This window comes from Cherax quadricarinatus, unplaced genomic scaffold (assembly GCF_038502225.1).
Source record: "Cherax quadricarinatus isolate ZL_2023a unplaced genomic scaffold, ASM3850222v1 Contig269, whole genome shotgun sequence".
NCBI classification, from domain to species: Eukaryota; Metazoa; Arthropoda; class Malacostraca; order Decapoda; family Parastacidae; genus Cherax; species Cherax quadricarinatus.
This window is the reverse complement of record NW_027195295.1, coordinates 128329-149643: the sequence shown is the minus strand read 5'-3', so window position 1 is coordinate 149643 and position 21315 is coordinate 128329. Positions and strand designations below refer to the sequence as shown.

At 37.7% G+C, this 21315-nt stretch overlaps 1 protein-coding gene across 1 annotated transcript in view; it reads right to left on the bottom strand.

Annotated features, from left to right (window-relative positions):
- The window catches only part of LOC128689974 (juvenile hormone esterase), a 74794-nt gene that overhangs the window by 16447 nt on the left and 37032 nt on the right, over nt 1-21315 (bottom strand). Inside the window, exons 6-9 of the mRNA XM_070080272.1 lie at nt 21062-21255; nt 18315-18465; nt 8855-9036; nt 4516-4666 (exon numbers count right to left, since the gene is read on the bottom strand). Coding sequence (XP_069936373.1) covers nt 4516-4666; nt 8855-9036; nt 18315-18465; nt 21062-21255 — 678 coding nt within the window. The remainder of the gene's footprint in view (nt 1-4515; nt 4667-8854; nt 9037-18314; nt 18466-21061; nt 21256-21315) is intronic.

The following is a 21315-nucleotide window of genomic DNA, read 5'->3' as shown; positions in this document are numbered from 1 at the left end:
GCAGTACCAACACTCTTATATGGGTGTGAAGCTTGGGTTGTGAATGCTGCAGCGAGGAGGCTGTTGGAGGCAGTGGAGATGTCCTGTCTAAGGGCAATGTGTGGTGTAAATATTATGCAGAAAATTCGGAGTGTGGAAATTAGAAGGTGTGGAGTTAATAAAAGTATTAGTCAGAGGGTTGAAGAGGGGTTGTTGAGGTGGTTTGGTCATTTAGAGAGAATGGATCAAAGTAGAATGACATGGAGAGCGTATAATTCTGTAAAGGAAGGAAGGTGGGTTAGGGGTCGTCCTCGAAAGGTTGGAGGGAGGGGGTAAAGGAGGTTTTGTGGGCGAGGGGCCTGGATTTCAAGCAAGCATGCTTGAACGTGTTAGATAGGAGTGAATAGCGGCGAATGGTATTTGGGACCTGATGATCTGTTGGAGTGTGAGCAGGGTAATATTTACATAGCCGGACTTGAGTCCTGGAAATGGGAAGTACAATGCCTGCACTCTAAAGGAGGGGTTCGGAATATTGGCAGTTTGGAAGAATATGTTGTGTATCTTTATACGTATATGCTTCTAAACTGTTGTATTCTGAGCACCTCTGCAAAAACAGTGATTACGTGTGAGTGAGGTGAAAGTGTTGAATGATGAAAGTATTTTCTCTTTGGGAATTTTCTTTCTTTTTTGGGGGGGGGTCACCCTGCCTCGGCGGGAGACGGCCGACTTGTTAATATATATATATATATATATATATATCTATATATATATATATATATATATATATATATATATATATATATATATATATATATATATATATATATATATATATATATATATATATTTTAAATGAGTTCTTGCTAATTGACCAGTTTTACATATTCGGCCGCCCACATATAAATATACATACATATATATATATATATATATATATATATATATATATATATATATATATATATATATATATATATATATATATATATATATATATATGTCGTGCCGAATAGGCAGAACTTGCGATCTTGGCTTAAATAGCAACGCTCATCTTGCCATATAGGACAAGTGAAAATTTGTGTATGTAATAATTTCGCCAACATCATTCTGAACCAAACGAAAAAAATATATTTCACTGTGTTTGTTTAGTATTAAATTATTGTAAACAAATCTAAAATATATTTAGTTGGGTTAGGTTAAAATAAATTGTTCTTCTTATAATAAGGTTAGGTAAGTTTTCTAAGATTCTTTTGGTGCAAAATTATAAATTTTTACATCAACTTTAATGAAAAAAATATATCTATAAACGTATAAGAGAAAATTTTAGAAAGGACTTAATTTTAAATGAGTTCTTGCTAATTGACCAGTTTTACATATTCGGCACGACATTATATATATATTTATATATATATATATATATATATATATATATATATATATATATATATATATATATATATATATATATATATATATATATATATATATATATATTTATATGTGGGGTGCCGAATATGTAAAACTGGTCAATTAGCAAGAACTCATTTAAAATTAAGTCCTTTTTGAAATTTTCTCTTATTCGTCTAAAGATATATTTTTTCATTAATGTTGATGTAAAAATTTATAATTTTGCACCAAAAGAATCTTAGAAAACTTACCTAACCTTATTATAAGAAGAACAATTTATTTTACCCTAACCCAACTAAATATATTTTAGATTTGTTTACAATAATTTAATACTAAACAAACACAGTGAAATGTACTTTTTTCGTTTGGTTCAGAATGATTTTGGCGAAATTATTGCATACACAAATTTTCGCTTCTCCTATATGGCAAGATGAGCGTTGCTATTTAAGCCAAGATCGCAAGTTCTGCCTATTCGGCACGACATATGTATGTATATATGTATATATATATATATATATATATATGCAATAAGATCACAGTAAACAGGTGATTTCAGAATATGCAAGTCCAGAGTTCATAGAAGAGGAAATATCCAAAGTTTATGAAATAGCCAATGATTTGAAATACCCAAGAAAACTAACTGATAAATCTTTTAAAATTTATAGAAATACTTTTTACAATGCAAAAAGGGACAACCAACCTTATTCAACTAAAAATATGTTGGTTCTCTCTTACCATGAAAACTTGGTTGATATACCTTCTCTTCTTAAGACTTTTAATATCAAAGTGTATTTAAAAATCTTGATACAGTAAAAAACATTTTTGATAAACAATTCCCCCCAAAACGCTGACGGATGTGTCTATAAGATTCCTTGTTAAATTTGCGATAAAGTTTATTACGGTCAAAGTGGTAAAAGTCTCGAATTAAGATTAAAACAACATAAATATAGCATTATAACCGGACAATGCTTTATATATTCATGTTAGAGATTTTAACCATCCAATTGATTTTCAAAAAGTTGAGAAAGTTGTATCAAGCAAGTCCATGTCGACAGGAATAAAATTGAATCTTGTTTCATAAAAAGCAGTTTAGACAATAATATGAATATTTCCTTTGGTTTATATAAATTAGATCCATTTATAATTAATAGAATCTGGGAAGAATTTAATAATACATTGGACAAATAATAAATTTTAAAATTCTTAATTCTTGGGTAGAATAGTTTGTGGTTTGTGTGAAGGACCTGTCTAGTTAGGCCAGCGGGCCTGCTGCAGTGTTCTCTTTCTTATGAGTCGCGCATCAGATGTTGCTTTGTTGTGGGATGTGATAGTGAGGTGTGGTCTAGACCCTTTATATGCCTTCCTTTGATGCATTACTTTTATTGTTCCTTGATAATATGAGTAGTCACGAATACGCTTGGAATTTCTCTATTGTTTCACAGTGGTTGTCTTGCGCGCGCGCACACACACACACACACACATATATATATATATATATATATATATATATATATATATATATATATATATATATATATATATATATATATATATGTATGTCGTGCCGAATAGGCAGAACTTGCGATTTTGGCTTAAATAGCAACGCTCATCTTGCCATATAGGACAAGTGAAAATTTGTGTATGCAATAATTTCGCCAAAATCATTCTGAACCTAACGAAAAAAACATGTATTTCACTGTGTTTGTTTAGTATTAAATTATTGCAAACAAATCTAAAATATATTTAGTTCGGTTAGGCTAAAATAAATTGCTCTTGTCATGATAAGGTTAGGTAAATTTTCTAAGATTCTTTTGATGAAAAATTATAAATTTTTACATTAACATTAATGAAAAAAATATATCTTTAAACGTAGAAGAAATTTTTTTAGAAACTACTTAATTTTAAATGAGTTCTTGCTAATTGACCAGTTTCACCTATTAGGCACGACATATATATATATATATATATATATATATATATATATATATATATATATATATATATATATATATATATATATATATAGACATATATATATATATATATATATATATATATATATATATATATATATATATATATATACTGATCTCTGGCTGAAGGAGACTCGAACCTACGAACCTTGGAACAAGGTACGCAGTGCTTTACCAATCTACCCACACTGGACCGTGTGGGTAGATTGGTAAAGCACTGCGTACCTTGTTCGTAGGTTCGAGTCTCCTTCAGCCAGAGATCAGTGTTTGTGTATATTTCGCCTGCTCTTGCGAATTCCATATATATATATATATATATTTATATTTATATATATATATATATATATATATATATATATATATATATATATATATATATATATATATATATAACCACTGCAACTAGCCGAGGATTCGAACTCATGTCGTTTTGGCCAGCCTCATGGTGAGCGAATATCACACATGACGCTTTAACCCACAGGACCACGCAATCCTACAAGAATCAAGCACCCAGCAGAGCTAGGTGTTTTACCTTGATACGAGGACATTCGGTGGTGTGGGTTCCTCTGAGCTAATTTCATTCTAATCCCCGTTTGGTGTACTAGCGTTCACGAGCAGTATTTTGCGCTATTGTAACCACGAACGATTGGTATTGAATGAATAACAACACTGTGACCAGCCGAGGATTCGAACCCATGTCATTTTGGCCTGCATCATGGTGAGCGAAAATCCTCCACTTTATGCTGCTTTACGGCAGCAATGGATATTACTCAGTGGATCAACTTCTCATCAATTTCGAGGCTTAGAACTTCATAATAATAATAATAACAATAATAATAATAATAATAATAATAATAATAATAATAATAATAATAATAATTTAATTTCGGATTTTTTTTTTACAAATTACAATTAAATCTTAAAGGACAACTCTTTCTGCGAAAACCTATCAAAAGTAAGAAGTCAAAAAACCATCGCTGGAACAACTGACAACTAACCCACAAATTGAAAAGGGAATTAGACGACATTTTTGCTGCAACAAAATGACGGTCCAGAATGGATCAACAAGCCATCTAGTATAAATTTTCATTATGTGAGTGAATAGTTTACAAGCCTAACAACGAGGAAAGAGGAATTTGATGATTGTGGGACTCACAGTGGAGCCCGATCTGGGTGTTGAAGTCAGCGAAAGAGAGCTGGGCACGGTGGGTGAGGAGGTATCTGAAGGTGGTAGTGTTGATGCTTTGCCTCGCCTGTTGCAGCATCAGCTGTTCCAAGTCTACCTTAACCAGACGATCACTGAACATCTGCCACAGAGAAACCAGTTTATCAGACTAGCCTTGTTTTGTTGCCTACGTGATCTGAGAAAGGTATCCCCTGTTACCCTTAACCTTCACAGTCCAAAGTCACTGCACTTTCTGCTAAGATAATACAGTTTTGAAAGTGTCAGTAAGTCCAGAAGGAATATTCTTCAGTTATTGTTTGGAAAGCAGTGTCAAAGAATATTTAATAAAGTATACTACACAGACTGGGACATTTACAATGTGACTCTTTACTTTGATCAAAACACACCAGTGGTAAAAGTTTGAAGCAGTCCAGAAAAGGCATTCTTCAGATATTATATAAAATCTAAACTATTCTAAGTTCATTACCTGTTAGTAAATTGGTAAATTTGCACATGCACTGATCAGACTTATAGAATATTATTATTTTCATAACACTTAGATGAGATATACTCAAATTATTTCACTGGAAAAAAAACCATTTTGAAGGTAAAATTAGCAAATTGGAAATTATAGATTTAAATAATAATGCGATCATTCTTTGCTCCAGTATTAAAAATGTGATGCTGATAAGAGTATTTTTCAAGTTGTTGCGTGTAAACCAGATTTTGGAATGATTTATAAATATTACAAAACAACACCTGCCTAATCCAATAGTACCTCAAACCTTCCTCTAGTTATATAGTTTACCACCGTCCAGAGTTGAGAGTCGATCAGGTTAGGCTTTCTCTGGTTATAAAGGAAACCCTTGGAAGAAGAAAACTCCGACAACCAGTATACTGTTAGTTACCTATGTCACGGGATACGTAAAAATACACATTATGAATGCTTTGACCGAATTGCTCCTTGAAGGGGTGTGAGTTGCCTCGTTACTGGTGATGCTTTGACCGAACTGCCCCTTGAAGGGGTGTGAGTTGCCTCGTTCTGGTGAAGGGCTCTTGATCCAAGAAATTAAAGTTATACTACACTTTCCTCGATCAAACCAGAGTGTCCTCTATTCCTCAAACACTGAAAGACACTAATGAGCATTACGCTTCCTCATTCTGATCAACAAAAATCAACTTTAAACAAATTATTCTGAACCCTTTAAAAGCGCTGATTCCAAGTATGTTCTTACTTTTTTTATGCGAATTTTTAAATTTAACAAGGTTCATGATGTAATAAATCTCATCGTAATATAATAACCCATACAGTATAATAATGCAATACACATTATTATATACTTGTTAAATACCTATAGAATACATTTATCAAAAAGGAGTATGCAAGAATTAAAAAAAAAAAAAACTGGGAGCAGTTACCCGAGAGCAGTTGCTCAGCTCATTAATAGCAACTGTTTGAATGACTAAGTCCCTTGCTGGCGTAATTTCGACATTTAAAGCCACTCATTAAGGCTCATTCTACGCTTGAGGTGCCATTTGCGATTCTTTGAAATCTTATAGTAGAGGGAAGGCGACCGAGAGAACCTGAGCAAAAACAAACTATTCCCACTATTTTACTATTTTGTCGCCTGTTTCGAGCCACTCCAGGTGCTCAGGCCTGCTCAAATCTATACTAATTCTCGAGAAAATAAATCTGTACTCATCGGCTGGTAGGCCCCTCAGTTCCAAAGTTTAGGTCACCTCAGAAACTGTCAGTCAGCATCTATTCCTAACTCAAGAAGATGACCAAATCCACCATTGTGGTTCAATCTACCATAACACTATCCTTCCCTCTCCATAAGTTACTTTCCTGAGCCTCTCCAGAATAAACCATACTACGGGTGGGGCTAGAACCCGCGATCAGAGAGTCATAAAACTCCAGACCTCCAGAATCCTCGAGTATGAATTCTTAATCACTCACAAATCGACACTTTCACCTTATTCTCGGTCTCAATATTGATAACAACTACTCGGAGTCGTCCCCATAGTTGAAAGAAACGTATATAAAGAGTCAGCAACAAACAACAACTACACCATAAAAATAAAGAATAATAACAGTATTACACGTTGTCGACTTTGCCTCTAAAATAACAAAAAACTATGATCAGTTTTACCTCAAGCAATGAACATGGCAGAAGAAAACCCGAAAAAATGGAATCTGCGTCAGAAAATCAATATGATACACCAAAAATTATCTCTGGTGAAAATTCTTTGTTGACCAGAGTAATTATAAAATATAACACTAACTAACCCAGTCAAGTCTGCAGCAGTGTCACCGACCTTGTAGAAGTGTTATCTACCTTGTAGAAGTGTTATTTACCTTGTAGAAGTGTCACCGACCTTGTAGAAGTGTTATCTACCTTGTAGAAGTATCATCTACCTTGTAGAAGTGTTATCTACCTTGTAGAAGTGTTATCTACCTTGTAGAAGTGTTATCTACCTTGTAGAAGTGTTATCTACCTTGTAGAAGTGTTATCTACCTTGTAGAAGTGTTATCTACCTTGTAGAAGTGTTATATACCTTGTAGAAGTGTTATTTACCTTGTAGAAGTGTTATTTACCTTGAAGAAGTGTTATCTACCTTGTAGAAGTGTTATCTACCTTGTAGAAGTGTTATTTACCTTGAAGAAGTGTTATCTACCTTGTAGAAGTGTTATCTACCTTGTAGAAGTGTTATCTACCTTGTAGAAGTGTTATATACCTTGTAGAAGTGTTATTTACCTTGTAGAAGTGTTATTTACCTTGTAGAAGTGTTATCTACCTTGTAGAAGTGTTATCTACCTTGTAGAAGTGTTATCTACCTTGTAGAAGTGTTATCTACCTTGTAGAAGTGTTATCTACCTTGTAGAAGTGTTATCTACCTTGTAGAAGTGTTATCTACCTTGTAGAAGTTTCACATACTTGTAGAAGTGTCACCTACCTTGCAGAAGTGTCATCTACCTTGAAGAAGTCTCACCTACCTTGTAGAATTGTCTCCTACCTCGTAGCAGTGTTACCTACCTTGTAACAGTGTTACCTACCTTGTAGCAGTGTTACCTACCTTGTAACAGTGTCGTCTACCTTGTAGCAGTGTCACCTACCTTGTAGCAGTGTTACCTACCTTGTGGTAGTGTCACCTGCCTTGTAGAAATGTTATCTACCTTGAAGAAGTGTCACCTACTTTGTACTAGAAGTGTCACCTACTCTGTAGTAGAAGTGTTACCTACCTTGTGGAAGTGTCATTTACCTTGTAGCAGAGTCACCTACCCTGGTAAAAGTAGGTCTTAGACAGGGATGTGTAATGTCACCATGGTTGTTTAATATATTTATAGATGGGGTTGTAAAAGAAGTAAATGCTAGGGTGTTCGGAAAAGGGCTGGGATTAAATTATGGGGAATCAAGTTAAAAGTGCCACCTAACTTTTAGCAGTGTTACCTACCTTGTAGCAGTGTCACCTACCTTGCAACAGTGTCAGCTACCTTGTAGCAGTGTTACCTACTTTGTGGGAGTCTCACCTACCTTGTAGCAATATTACCTACCTTGTAGAGGTGTCGCCTACCTTGTAGTAGAAGTGTCACCTACCTTGTAGCAGTGTCACCTACCTTGCAGCAATGTTACCTAACTTGTAGAAGTTCCACCTTTGTTGAAGTGCCAATTATCTGGTATAGTGTCACCTACCTTGTTAAAGTGTTTCTTAACTTGTATAGTGTCACCTACCTTGTAGCAGTCTCACCTACCTTGTTGAAGTGTCACCTACCTTGTATAGCGTCACCTACCTTGTATAGTCACCTACCTTGTAGCAGTCTCACCTACCTTGTTGAAGTGTCACTACCTTGTATAGCGTCACCTACTTTGTATAGTCACCTACCTTGTAGCAGTCTCAACTACCTTGTTGAAGTGTCACTACCTTGTATAGCGTCACCTACCTTGTATAGTCACCTACCTTGTATAGTCACCTACCTTGTATAGTCACCTACCTTGTATAGTCACCTACCTTGTAGCAGTCTCACCTACCTTGCTGAAGTGTCACCTACCTTGCATAATGTCACCTTCCTTGTAGCAGTTTCACCTACCTTGCAGCAGTATCACCTACCTAGTAGCAGTGTTACCTACCTTGCAGAAGTGTCACCTACTTTGTTGCAGAATCACCTACCTTGCAGAAGTGTCTCCTACCTTGCAGTAGTGTCACCTACCTTGTAGCATTGTCACCTAACTTGTAGCAGTGTCACCTAACTTGCAGAAGTGTGACCTACCTTGTAACAGTGTCACTTACCTAGCAACAGTCTCACCTACCTTGCAACAGTGTTGCCTACCTGAGTCAGTTGCTCACTCTGAGCTAGAGGGTTAAGTTTTCCTTGGCCCAGGTAATATTGGTACACCTGGAGTGCCATCCCAGCAGGGTCATTACTCTCAGTGTGACACTGAAGGCTCAGCGGACCATTTGTTCGGAAGTTGGACTCCAGGGCTGAGACAAGATCCTCATTGGCTAACATGGCTGGAGGACGAAGAAAACACAAATATAGCTCGCCATAATTGTTACTTAATTCTTACAAAGACGAAATCTATCAAAATACCCAGAGAATATCGCGTTATGATAATTTGCTAATATCTGTGATGAATATTCTTATATATATTGTTAAAATATTCCATTTAAGAAAATAAATATCCTTATGAATTTTTTTTATCCTGTATATCAAGTTCTTCCTTTGTTTCAAACCCGATTACCTCCCATTACCAAGATTCTACATGACCCTTATTAAAAGGAATAATACTAATTAGTATAAGAATAATAAGAATAAGAAGAATAATCAAGAACATAAGAAAGAAGGAACACTGCAACAGGCCTACTGACTCATGAGGAGCAGGTCCATGTCCTCCCCCCCCGGATTAGCCCAATGACCCACCCAGTCTGGTCACCTCCACTCAAGGAAGAAGCACGGCACCAGACCCAGCAGCACAAGCTAGTCAGGTCCAACCCACACCCCCTCATGTATTTATCTAACCTATTTTTAAAACTACACAACGTTTTAGCCTGAATAACTGTACTCGGGAGTTTGTTCCACTCTTCCACAACTCTGTTACCAAACCAGTGCTTTCCTATATCCTTCCTGAATCTGAATTTTTCCAACTTGAAATCATTGCTACGAGTCCTCTCTTGGCGGGAAATTTTCAGCACGCTATTTACATTCCCTTTATTTATTCCTGTTTTACATTTATACACCTCGATCATATCCCCCCTAATTCTACGAGTTTCGAGAGAGTGCAGATTCAGAGGCCTCAGTCTATCCTCATAGGGAAGATTTCGGATACATGGGATCATCTTTGTCATCCTCCTCTGTACGTTTTCCAGAGCATTTATATCCATTCTGTAATAATGCGACCAGAACTGAACAGCATAGTCTAAATGAGGCCTAACCAAGGATATATAGAGTTGAAGAGCAACCTGAGGACTACTATTATTTATACTTCTGGGTATGAAGCCAAGAATTCTGTTAGCTTTATTACGAACACTAATGCACTGTTATCTTGGTTTTAGATTACTGGTAACCAGAACTCCTAAATCCTTTTCGCAATCAGTAGTATTAAGATCTACATTATTTAGTTTATATGTCGCATGGTTATTTTCCTGTCCAACATTTAGAACTTTGCATTTGTCTAAACTGCATCTGCCACTTCTCTGACCATTGCATCAGTCTATTCAAATCATCCTGGAGTGCTCTAGTGTCCTCATTAGAATCAATTGGACGGCCTATTTTGGTGTCATCAGCAAATTTGCTTATGTCGCTATTTATTCCCTCATCTATGTCGTTTATGTAAATTGTGAACAACAACGGGCCTAACACTGTCCCCTGATAAACACCGCTTGTGACGTGCCCCTATTCTGATTTCTCCCCATTTATGCAAACTCTCTGCTGCCTGTGTACGAATGGTATATAATACCGACAAGATGAGATTGAGACACATGTGCAACATCTGGGTATCTTTATTGTAGACGTTTCGCCAAACGAAACGTCTACAATAAAGATACCCAGATGTTGCACATGTGTCTTAATCTCATCTCTGCTGCCTATTTGTCAGCCATGCCTCTACCCAAGAAAAAAATTTTCCTCCTATTGCGTGTGCCTTAAGTTTCCTCAGTAGCCTCTGATGTGGAACTCTATCGAAAGCCTTACTGAAGTCCATATACACAATATTATATTCATTACCATGATCTACCTCCCCAAACACCTTAGTGAAAAATGTTAGTAAATTCATAAGACAGGAACGCCCCTTTGTAAAACCGTGTTGAGATTCATTAATCAATCTGTGCCTATCAAGATGGCTACGAATTGCTTCGCCAATTATTGATTCCATAAATTTTCCCACTATGGAGGTAAGGCTTATTGGTCTATAGTTCGAAGCCAAGGACCTGTCACCTGCCTTGTAAATAGGTATTACATTTACCATTCTCCTCTTATCAGGCACTATGACAGTTTGTAGTGATATGTTAAAAAGATTAGCCAAAGGTATGCTAAGTTCCTCTTTACATTCTTTTAACACCCTTGCAAACAGTTCACCAGGGCCTGGGGATTTGTTAGGTTTTAGTTTCTCTATTTGTCTGAGGACCATGTCACTAGTTACCGCAATCGTACATAGTATATTATCGTCCTATTCTACTTAATCTATTATTTCAGGAATATCGCTAGTATTTTCCTGGGCGAAAACTGAGAGGAAGTAGGTATTAAGAATTTCACACATATCCATATCACTGTCAGTGATCTGACAAGAGTTACTCTTAAGTAGGTCAATCTCGTCCCTAATCACCAAGATCCCCTTTCCTGACCCATAGCCCCAAAGAAAAAAATCGGGGAAAAAGTTTTGCAGTTATCTGGGTGTTTCCCCATGATAGGTGAAACCAAGTTTTGGGTAATCCCCCCAAGTTTCATCATTAACCTCAAGATTATTAAGGGAATTTTTGTTGGAAAGAACCCAAAGTAAACAGTTTCTTTTTCATTTGGGTTTCCCCAAAACCCTGTTCATAAAGCAACCTTGAACCATATAAGAATTAAGAACATAAGAACAAAGGAACACTGCGAAGGCCTATTTGGCCCATGGGGGGCCAAAGTTTTCCTATCGGCAAGCCAATGCACCGAACCTAGTCGGGTCAGGGGTCACATTGACTTAAGGGAGGTACGGAAACCCAAACCCGGTAGACAAGCTCAGGCCCAACTCACACCCAAATCCCCCCTAGATTTATAAATTGGAGGAAACATAAATATTATTGCTAAAACCCAGGACCTGGCTCAATCTGAAAGATAGAGATGCCCTCAATGTCACATACAAGGCTAAAATTATTCCACATTTACGGGTTCCAACGGGAAAGGGGGGGAGGGTTTTCAGAGCACTTGTTGTGTTAGACAAGATATTAAATTAAAAAGGTAAACCAAAGGAAACCCCTGGCTTTCCCAAAAAATTTTTGGGTGTGTTTTAAGGGGTTTCAAAAGGAAGAAAAGTTCTTGGGAAGTTTTTTAAAAAAGGTCTACATAAAAAATTTTTGGCTAATGGGAGATTTCAACTATAGACAGATTGACTGGAGAAATTTTGACAGGAAATTTAAAAGGGTGACTTTTTGATAACCCAGGAGCTTTTTAAAACAGTTTGAAAAAGAACTAAAAATAATTTTCCTTTGATTTGGGTTCTTTGGGAAACACTAATTTTTTTGAGGGGCCCGTTTTGAGTTTGGGGAGAGTGACAAAATCACCAAATTTTTTGGGAATTTGGGCTGGCCGACTTTTTGGGCTTTTTTAATCAAAAAAATTTATTTCAAACTGGTAGGGTCAGGTAGGTGGTTTTTTTGGGATATGGTTTTTTGGGCAAAATTTTGCTGCCAGTCAAATATGCCCAAAAAAAAGAAAACTTGTTAAAGGGTCAAAATTTTTGGACCCTTTAAAAAATGGGGGAAAAATTTAAAAAATTTTTTGGAAAAAAAAAATTGAAAAAAAAAGGGGGTTGGCCAACTGGGTTTTTGGGTTGAAAAAATGGGGTGGGACTTTACCACATTACTCTAAAGGGTTTTTTTTTGTGGTTTTAGTTTTAAAAGGGGATGGGGTTTCCAGTAATGAAAATTATGAGAACGGGACGATAAAAACCCGTGCACCATTGGGGTCACAATAAACTTAAAGGCAAAAGATAAAAAAACCCCAAAAAACCCGGGCCCCCGATGAACTGTATGAAAGGGGGTTCTAAAGGAAGTAAAAACCTTGGCCACCCTTTTTCCAACATATCCCCTAAATTTGGCAGGGGCCGTTAATTTGGAAAATGGAAAAGTGACCTTTTTTAAAACGGGTGACAGGTTTTTATTCAATAAGTTTCCCAACCCCCAAAATTGGAAAATTTAGGGAACAAAATTGCCGGGGGCAGTTGTCCACTCATAAAAATCAACAAACCAACATTTTTTTAAAAGGCTTCCCTTGGTTTTTTAACTTTTTTCATTTTGGGGTTTTTAGGGGGTAGATCATGGAAAGAATATGATATTTTAATAGGGATTTCAGAAAAGGCTTTTGACGGGGCCCACAAGACTTTTGGGAAAAAATTAAAGCACATGGAATAGGGGGAAAAATTTTTTCCGGGTAGTTTTGGTTGACAAAAGGCAGCAGAGTTTATGGGGAAACCCAGGGGGGAAAGCAAGAGTTTCCGGGGCCCCCATTTGGGACCTGTTCACAACCATAAACAGAATGGGGAAAAAAGCAATCGGAAATTTTGGGCCGAGACAAAAATGGGCCGTCAATTCTTTCCCGGGAGAGGACATTGAGCACCCCAAAAAGATTTGAATAGACTGATGCAGTGGTCGGAGAAGTCCCAGATGCAGTTTAATATGACAAATGCAAAGTTTTTAAATTTTGGGAAGGGCCCACCCGCCACATAAAAACCAAATAATGAGTCTTAATATTACGGATTGCAAAAAAGATTTGGAGTTCGGGTTAGCAGTAACCCAAAACCAAGACAACAGTGCATAAGTGTTCGCAATAAAGCAAATAGAATTTTTGGCTTCATATCAAGAAGCATAAATAATAGGAGTCCTAAAGGTTGTTTTTCCCAACCCTATACATCCTTGGTTGGCCTTTTTAGATTATGCTGCACAGTTTTGGTCACCGTATTACAAAATGGATATAAATTTGGAAAATGTAAAAAAGGAGGATGACAAAGATGATCCCATGTATCAGAAACCCTTTCCCCATGAGGATAGACTTGGGGGCCCGAAACTGCACCCCTCTGGAAAGAGTAGAATTAGGGGATATGATTGAGGTGATAAATGGAAGACAGGGAAAAAATAAAAGGGGTGTAAATTTTTGCTGAAAAAATCTAGCCCCCACAGGACTCAGAATGGTTTTGTTTGGGAAAATTAGATTCAGGAAGGAAAAGGGGAAAATACTGGGTTTTGGGAATAGGTTTTTGGATGGGGTGGGAAAAAACCCCAAATTCCTTTTAAAAGGGGAAAAGTTGTGGTTTAAAAATAAAGGGTTGGGTAAATCATGAGTAGATGTGGGTGGGTGTGAGTTGGGGGTGATAGCTTTTAACAGGTCGGTTGCCCTGTTCCCCCCTTAAGTCAATGGACCCGACCCGTTAGGTTGGGGGTTTTTGGGTTGCCGTGGAAAACTTGGACCCCTTTTTCCCCCATGGGCCAGTGGGGCCCCTTCCCGCAGTGTTCCTTTGTTCTTATGTTCTTTTTTCTTATGTTCTTATTTGCAAACTTTTGGGATTTTTTAGGGAAAAGTTTCCCACACCCGTGGCTTCACCAATCCATCAAGGAAAAAACTTGAAGAACAAAAGAATGAGGAATCAGTCCCCCCAACCTTGAGTCGTGTGTTTTAGTCCATCAACCGACTCAAGGGTTTAAAAGGGGGAACCCTTCTCCTTTCTTAAATTTCTTTATGAAACCCCTTTCCTCAATTTTAAAAAAAATACCCCAAAAATTTCACGTTTTTTCAACATGTCGGTTCTCTGAACCATTCATCTACAAACTCATGTTTTATCCAACCTTTTTAAGCTACACAACGTTCTGGACTCTATAACTGTTTGGGGGTTTGTTCCACTCTTTACAACCTTTTAAAACCCGTACTTTTTTATCCTTCCTGAATCTGGAAGCCCCCAACTTAAACCATTCTCAATCCTTTAGGGTATTTTTAGCACACTATTTAAACCCTTTTTTTACCCCGTTTTTTTTCATAATCCTTCCCCCCAATTTACGTCTTTCTAGAATCGGTTTAGGCCCCTTTTTATCCCCCCAAAAGGGGAAAAAATTTTGGGTACATGGGAAATTTTTCACCCCCCTTTTTCATTTTCCCGGCATTTATTAATTTCCCCCTTCCCCCCTTTTTCCTGGTGCCCAAAACTGTCACAAATTAAATTTAAAGGGTTTTAACCTTTTATAAAGTTGGCCCTGAACTCCCAAATTTTTGCTTTTAAGAAGCCCAAATTTTATTAACTTTTTTAAACACTTTATAACGTTTTTTCAAGGTAACCCAAAATCCAAAACTTTTCCAATTGGGAATTTTTTGTTTTATGTATGGTTTTGTCCCGTCCCAAAATTGGCTTTGTTTTTTTATTAAAACCCTCTGCCCCCGACCACTCATCAGTTTTTCAAATTTCCCCGGAAACCAATGTCTCCCCGGAAAATTCGAGCCCATTTTTTGGGGAAAACCTTTTAAAAATTTCCGAAATTCCCTTTATGCCCCCATCTATGCCGTTGGGAGTTGAACAGCAGGGGGGAACACAATGTTTTCGCTCGTGACCCTTTCCCCCCTGTTTCTCCCCATTTTGAAACTTTGCTGCCCCTTTTTTCCCTGCCCTTTAAACCGGGAAAAAAATTTTTCCTCCCTTCAATGTGCCAATTTTCCCCAATATTTTCGATTATTAAAAACCTTCTGAAGTTTTCCTTTATTTATTACCATTAACCCTCCCCAAACCTTGGGGAAAAGGTTAATTTAAACCAAAGGGAGGGCCCCCTGTAAAAAACTGATATTCGTTGATTTTTATTTCTTTTCAAATGGCCCCGAATTTCCTCGGCAATTTTTGATTCCATAAATTTTTCCCCCATGGGGAGGTTTTGGAAGTTCAAACTGGAAACCCGTCCCCGCTTTTTTAAAGGGTATCGCATTTCCATTTTCAATTTTTCCGGACCTGGTTTTTTTGGTATGTTGAAAGGTTGAAATTTTTGGTTCTTTCATTCCCTTTAAATTTTCATAATTCATCCCCGGGGGGGTTTTTTGGGGTTTAAATTTTTCTATTTGCCAAGTTCATTCAACCCTTGTGAAGTTTTGTCCTTTCTAAATTTTTCATTTCTGAAAGGGGATCCCCCTTTTTAAAATTAAAAGGAAGTTTAAAAATTTTAAATTTCCTTTACTGTCAAAAAAACTGACCAGGGAAGGGGGTTTTCTTTTCCCCGATCTTACTTTATACCTGAAAAAAACCTTTTTGGGTTGCTTTGTTCCCTCAAATTTTTAAACCCCATAATCTTTTTGCTTTTCCAAATTTTCCCCTTTTTTTTTCTCTTTAACTAATATATCATTTCTTTTCCCCCTTTTTCCTTTCCCCTTTTCCAATCAATATTTTAATCATTGTTCATCCCTTTAAAAGGTCATTTTTTTTTGATCTGTTTTTATTTGGGGCATATTTGGTTTTACAGCTAAACTTTCCCCGGGCTAACCAACTTACCACCGACCCTTTGGTTTTTGGTTTAGCCCACCTAAACTTTTTCGGGCCCCTTTAAATCAGCCGAAAGTTTTGGGGCGGGGAAAGATTGCCATTATTAGGAACCATATATTAAAATGGTATTTTTATCTTTCCCAAGCTCATCCCCCTTTTAATTAGTGTTTCCTAGAAGAAAAATCAAAAATTTCCCTTTTGGTTAAATTTTTTAAAAAAACCTTTGGGTCGTATCAAAAGGCCCGGCACTTTTAGTCAGTTTTGCTATGGGTTTAAAAATTCCCTTGCCCTTTTATGTAGGCCTTTTTCGAATTTTTTCCCTAAACTTCTGCACTCCCTACCCCGAGGGGGCTGCCCCCAAAAATTGGGTTTTTTTCGGCCCCCAAATGTAAAAAATTTAGTGGTTGACGCTTCTACTTTATAAATTTTTCCCCCCACAACAATTTAAAAGCCCCTGGGGTATGTTGTTAAATAAGACAATATGCAAAAAGTTGGGTATCTTTATTTAAAGGGTTTTGCCTCACAGTAAAGGGTTCTTCAATCAACAGAAAAGGAAGGAAACAAAGATCTTGAAGACGATGTAAACAGTCCATCACCTTGTTTTGAGGTGGCCCGTCCCCCAGTCGGGGAAGAGCATTGTTCCAAGTTGAAACAATATGGAGATGAAGTGACAGAATGGAGCTTTTATAGGGCCCAAAAGGTGGAGACGGGAAAATAGGGGGGGGTAAGAACTCAGATGTTGGAAAGGGCAGGTCCTCTCAAATCCAAACCGCCCCACTAGTGGAAATTGTCAAATTGATTGCAGGGGCTGTACCAAGATTCCCCCGTGTTGCAGTGTCTACCCGATTGAACATCAAAATTTTAAAAAAAAAGACAGGTTTTTAAAGAACAAAGCAAAAAGGGGTATCTTTTTTATGAAACTTTCGCCTCACAGAGGCTTCTCCAGACTGGGGGGGACGACCACCCCAAAACTTTTGGGGATGGACTGATTACATTTTCCAAGTTTTCTGCTTCTATCAACTTTTCTTTTACTTGATGGAAAAGCCTCGTGTAGGGAAACGTTTAAATAAAGAAACCCAACTTTGATATTTTACCCAACCTTCATTTTTTATCCATTCGAGAGACAGACTGCACCTCACTGCTAGAAGCCTCATTCCCCACAACTCCAGCCACCTCACACTCTCTCCCAGACCCATTGAGGTGGACCTTCAGCCTCCTAATCTCCTCCTGGAGAAGCAAGACCTCCTCCTTCAATTCTCCAACCTCAATTTTTAAAACACTCAGGATTTTCTGTCATATTGTTCCAATCAATTTGTCTAAAGTTAAAATCTCCCATTATCACAACATTTTTATATCTAGATGCCTTATGAATTTCGTCCCATAACAGCTTACTGCACTCCCGGCTGCTACAACTAACCAATCCCTTTGGGTAGGACCTACTTCCACTGGGGAATCCCGCCTACCAGTGACTATGCCCTTGTCTGCTACACGTCCTTATCCACTGACGCCTATATAACCGCCAGTCTTCTTGCCTTTACTCCAGATTCTCCTCCACCACGATGCTGTGAACACTAACTCCAAGGCTGAGGGACTGAATACCTCATCTTTTGTATATAATTCTACTGTCTTCTAATTATGTCCTAGAATCTGTATCGATAAAGCCACTGGATGGCGAAACGTCTACAATAAAGATATCCAGATGTTGCACATGTGTCTTAACTTTCAAAGGTGAGGATGTTGTAGTTAGGAGAGGCATTTGAAATGTGATGTCTGCGTACTTTTGGCAAGATCACTACTGAATGAATGAATGAATTGATCAGTATCTCGGTGGTAGACCGCCATTGTATTTAATACTACTACTTTTGCTACTTCTACTGCTACTGTTACTACTACTATTACTATTATTATTACTACTACTACTACTACTACTATTACTACTACTACTACTACTACTACTACTACTACTATCAATAATAATAATACTGATAATAATAATAATAATAATAATAATAATAATAATAATAATAACATTAATAAACAATAAAAGTAATAAAATTGATAATGAAGATGCATTGTTGTAAAACCGACCGTGAGTAAACATAGCTCCTTCCTGGCTGACAGCACCGGCCAAGAGGTCAACCTTGGTGTAGCGTCCCTCCCTGAGCAGAAGACCTGGCTCATCAGGCACAAAGTCTCCATCCACTCGTGGGCTAAGTGTCATGGGCAATATGAACCACTTCTGTTAGTAGGAAGGGAAGCATTACTGCATTAACTTGAGAAGTGAAAATGACTTACATATGGAAACTGGTAACTGTGAAACCACAAGACAGCATGTAGATCATATTGAGTAACACAATTAATGGAGACCTAGATGAATAACCCATTAAAGTCATGCATCATTTTCGTTAACCTAAATTATTATTATAATCATAACTAAGCGCTAAACCACCTGAGTCATACAGCGTTGTCATAAGCAAGTTACTTGAAAACACAGAATGATGTGCAGGATGCAAATAAGCACCAGTGAAGGTAATTTTAGAACTGTTTTAGAAATTTTAAAAGAAATATTCACTGTTATATTAACTATATTCGGAACAGGCAAATTTCGACAAGATTAAAAAGAAAAAAGAACCGAGACATCAACAGAATACTCCAATGTTCACAACTTTTATCTGGACTCTGCCCATAAACAAGACGATCATTATCGCTGGACCCTGTACTCCTCATTGGTCAGAGACGAACAGAAACTGAAAGACTCAACTCAAACACATTAAAACTGGAAACAAACATTGTAAACATCAGGGAGTATACATGGAAATAAATGGTATAAAATACCGACACAATGGCAATATAAACACAAATGCAGTATAATGTGATCCTTTATTGACTACGTTTCGTCCACACAGTGGGCTTTTTCAAGTCACAAACAGAACTACCTGGGGTGGAAGGAATCTCCTTTCCAAGCTACCCAAGTTTTTAGACTCTATAACCCCACTCGGTACATCATCAGATGCAACATTCTTCACCTGACCTCAGCCGGACTATAAATACTCGCGTTCCTTCCACCCCAGGTAGTTCTGTTTGTGACTTGAAAAAGCCCACTGTGTGGGCGAAACGTAGTCAATAAAGGATCACATTATACTGCATTTGTGTTTATATTGCCAGGGAGTATACATAACACATTTCTCCTCATGTAAATGAGCTGAGTGAATCTGTAACAGAAAGCTGTTTCTCAGTGGCAAGAAGAATGACGTAGGCTGCCCAAAAACTTTCTCAGGAGATTCTTGTATCTTCGGTGACACTAAACTTTTATTTTCCTATATAAAAATCAAATATTTAAAGCAAATTTAGGAAATATATTTGTGTAACTAACTTCTTTAAATACAGTTCTCAATGGAATCAATAATTGCCGAAGCAATTCGTAGCCATCTTGATAGGCACAGATTAATTAATGAATCTCAAGACGGTTTTACAAAGGGGCGTTCCTGTCTTACGAATTTACTAACTTTTTTCACTAAGGTGTTTGAGGAGGTAGATCATGGTAATGAATATGATATTGTGTATATGGACTTCAGTAAGGCTTTCGATAGAGTTCCACACCAGAGGCTATTGAGGAAACTTAAGGCACACGGAATAGGAGGAGAATTTTTTTCCTTGGTAGAGGCATGGCTGACAAATAGACAGCAGACAGTTTGCATAAATGGGGAGAAATCAGAATGGGGCCACGTCACAAGCGGTGTTCCTCAGGGGTCAGTGTTGGGCCCAATGTTGTTCACAATTTACATAAACGACATAGATGTGGGAATAAACAGCGACATAAGCAAATTTGCTGATGACACTAAAATAGGCCGTCCAATTCATTCTAATGAGGACACTAGAGCACTCCAGGATGATTTGAATAGACTGATGCAATGGTCGGAGAAGTGGCAGATGCAGTTTAATATGGACAAATGCAAAGTTCTAAATGTTGGACAGGTAAATAACCATGCCACATATAAACTAAATAATGTAGATCTTAATACTACTGATTGCGAAAAGGATTTAGGAGTTCTGGTTAGCAGTAATTTAAAACCATTAGTGTTCGCAATAAAGCTAACAGAATTCTTGGCTTCATATCTAGAAGTATAAATAATAGAAGTCCTCAGGTTGTTCTTCAACTCTATATATCCTTGGTTAGGCCTCATTTAGTCTATGCTGCTCAGTTCTGGTCACCGTATTACAGAATGGATATAAATGCTCTGGAAAACGTACAGAGGAGGATGACAAAGATGATCCCATGTATCCGAAATCTTCCCTATGAGGATAGACTGAGGGCCCTGAATCTGCACTCTCTCGAAAGGCGTAGAATTAGGGGGGGATATGATCGAGGTGTATAAATGGAAAACAGGAATAAATAAAGGGGATGTAAATAGCGTGCTGAAAATTTCCAGCCAAGACAGGACTCGCAGCAATGGCTTCAAGTTGGAAAAATTCTGATTCAGAAAGGATATAGGAAAGCACTGGTTTGGTAATAGAGTTGTGGATGAGTGGAACAAACTCCCGAGTACAGTTATTCAGGCTAAAACGTTGTGTAGTTTTAAAAATAGGTTAGATAAATACATGAGTGGGTGTGAGTGGGTGTGAGTTGGACCTGACTAGCTTGTGCTGCTAGGTCTGGTGCAGTGCTCCATCCTTGAGTGGAGATGATCAGACTGGATGGGTCATTGGGCTAATCCGGGGGGGGGGGGGGTCATTGATCTAATCCGGTGGGGGACATGGACCTGCTCTGCATGGGTCAGTAGGCCTGTTGCAGTGTTCCTTCTTTCTTATATTCTTATATAAATACAACAGCTTACAAAGAAATCTTGTGCTAGGGCTGCGAGGGCTGGGGCGTCGGCGGCCTGCAGACACTTTAGGAGGGCTTCACTTCCCTCTAGAGTAGGACAGCCGAGGTTCTCAGCTACATACATGGCCTGTGCTCTATGTGTCCTGGTTAGCGCCCATGAGCTCAACGCTGTCCCAGAATGCATGATGGCGCGGGCGAACAGTCCTGTGCAAAGTTTTGAACTGTTTGTCATGGTGGAGATGCTTCCTTAAAAGCTGACACCAC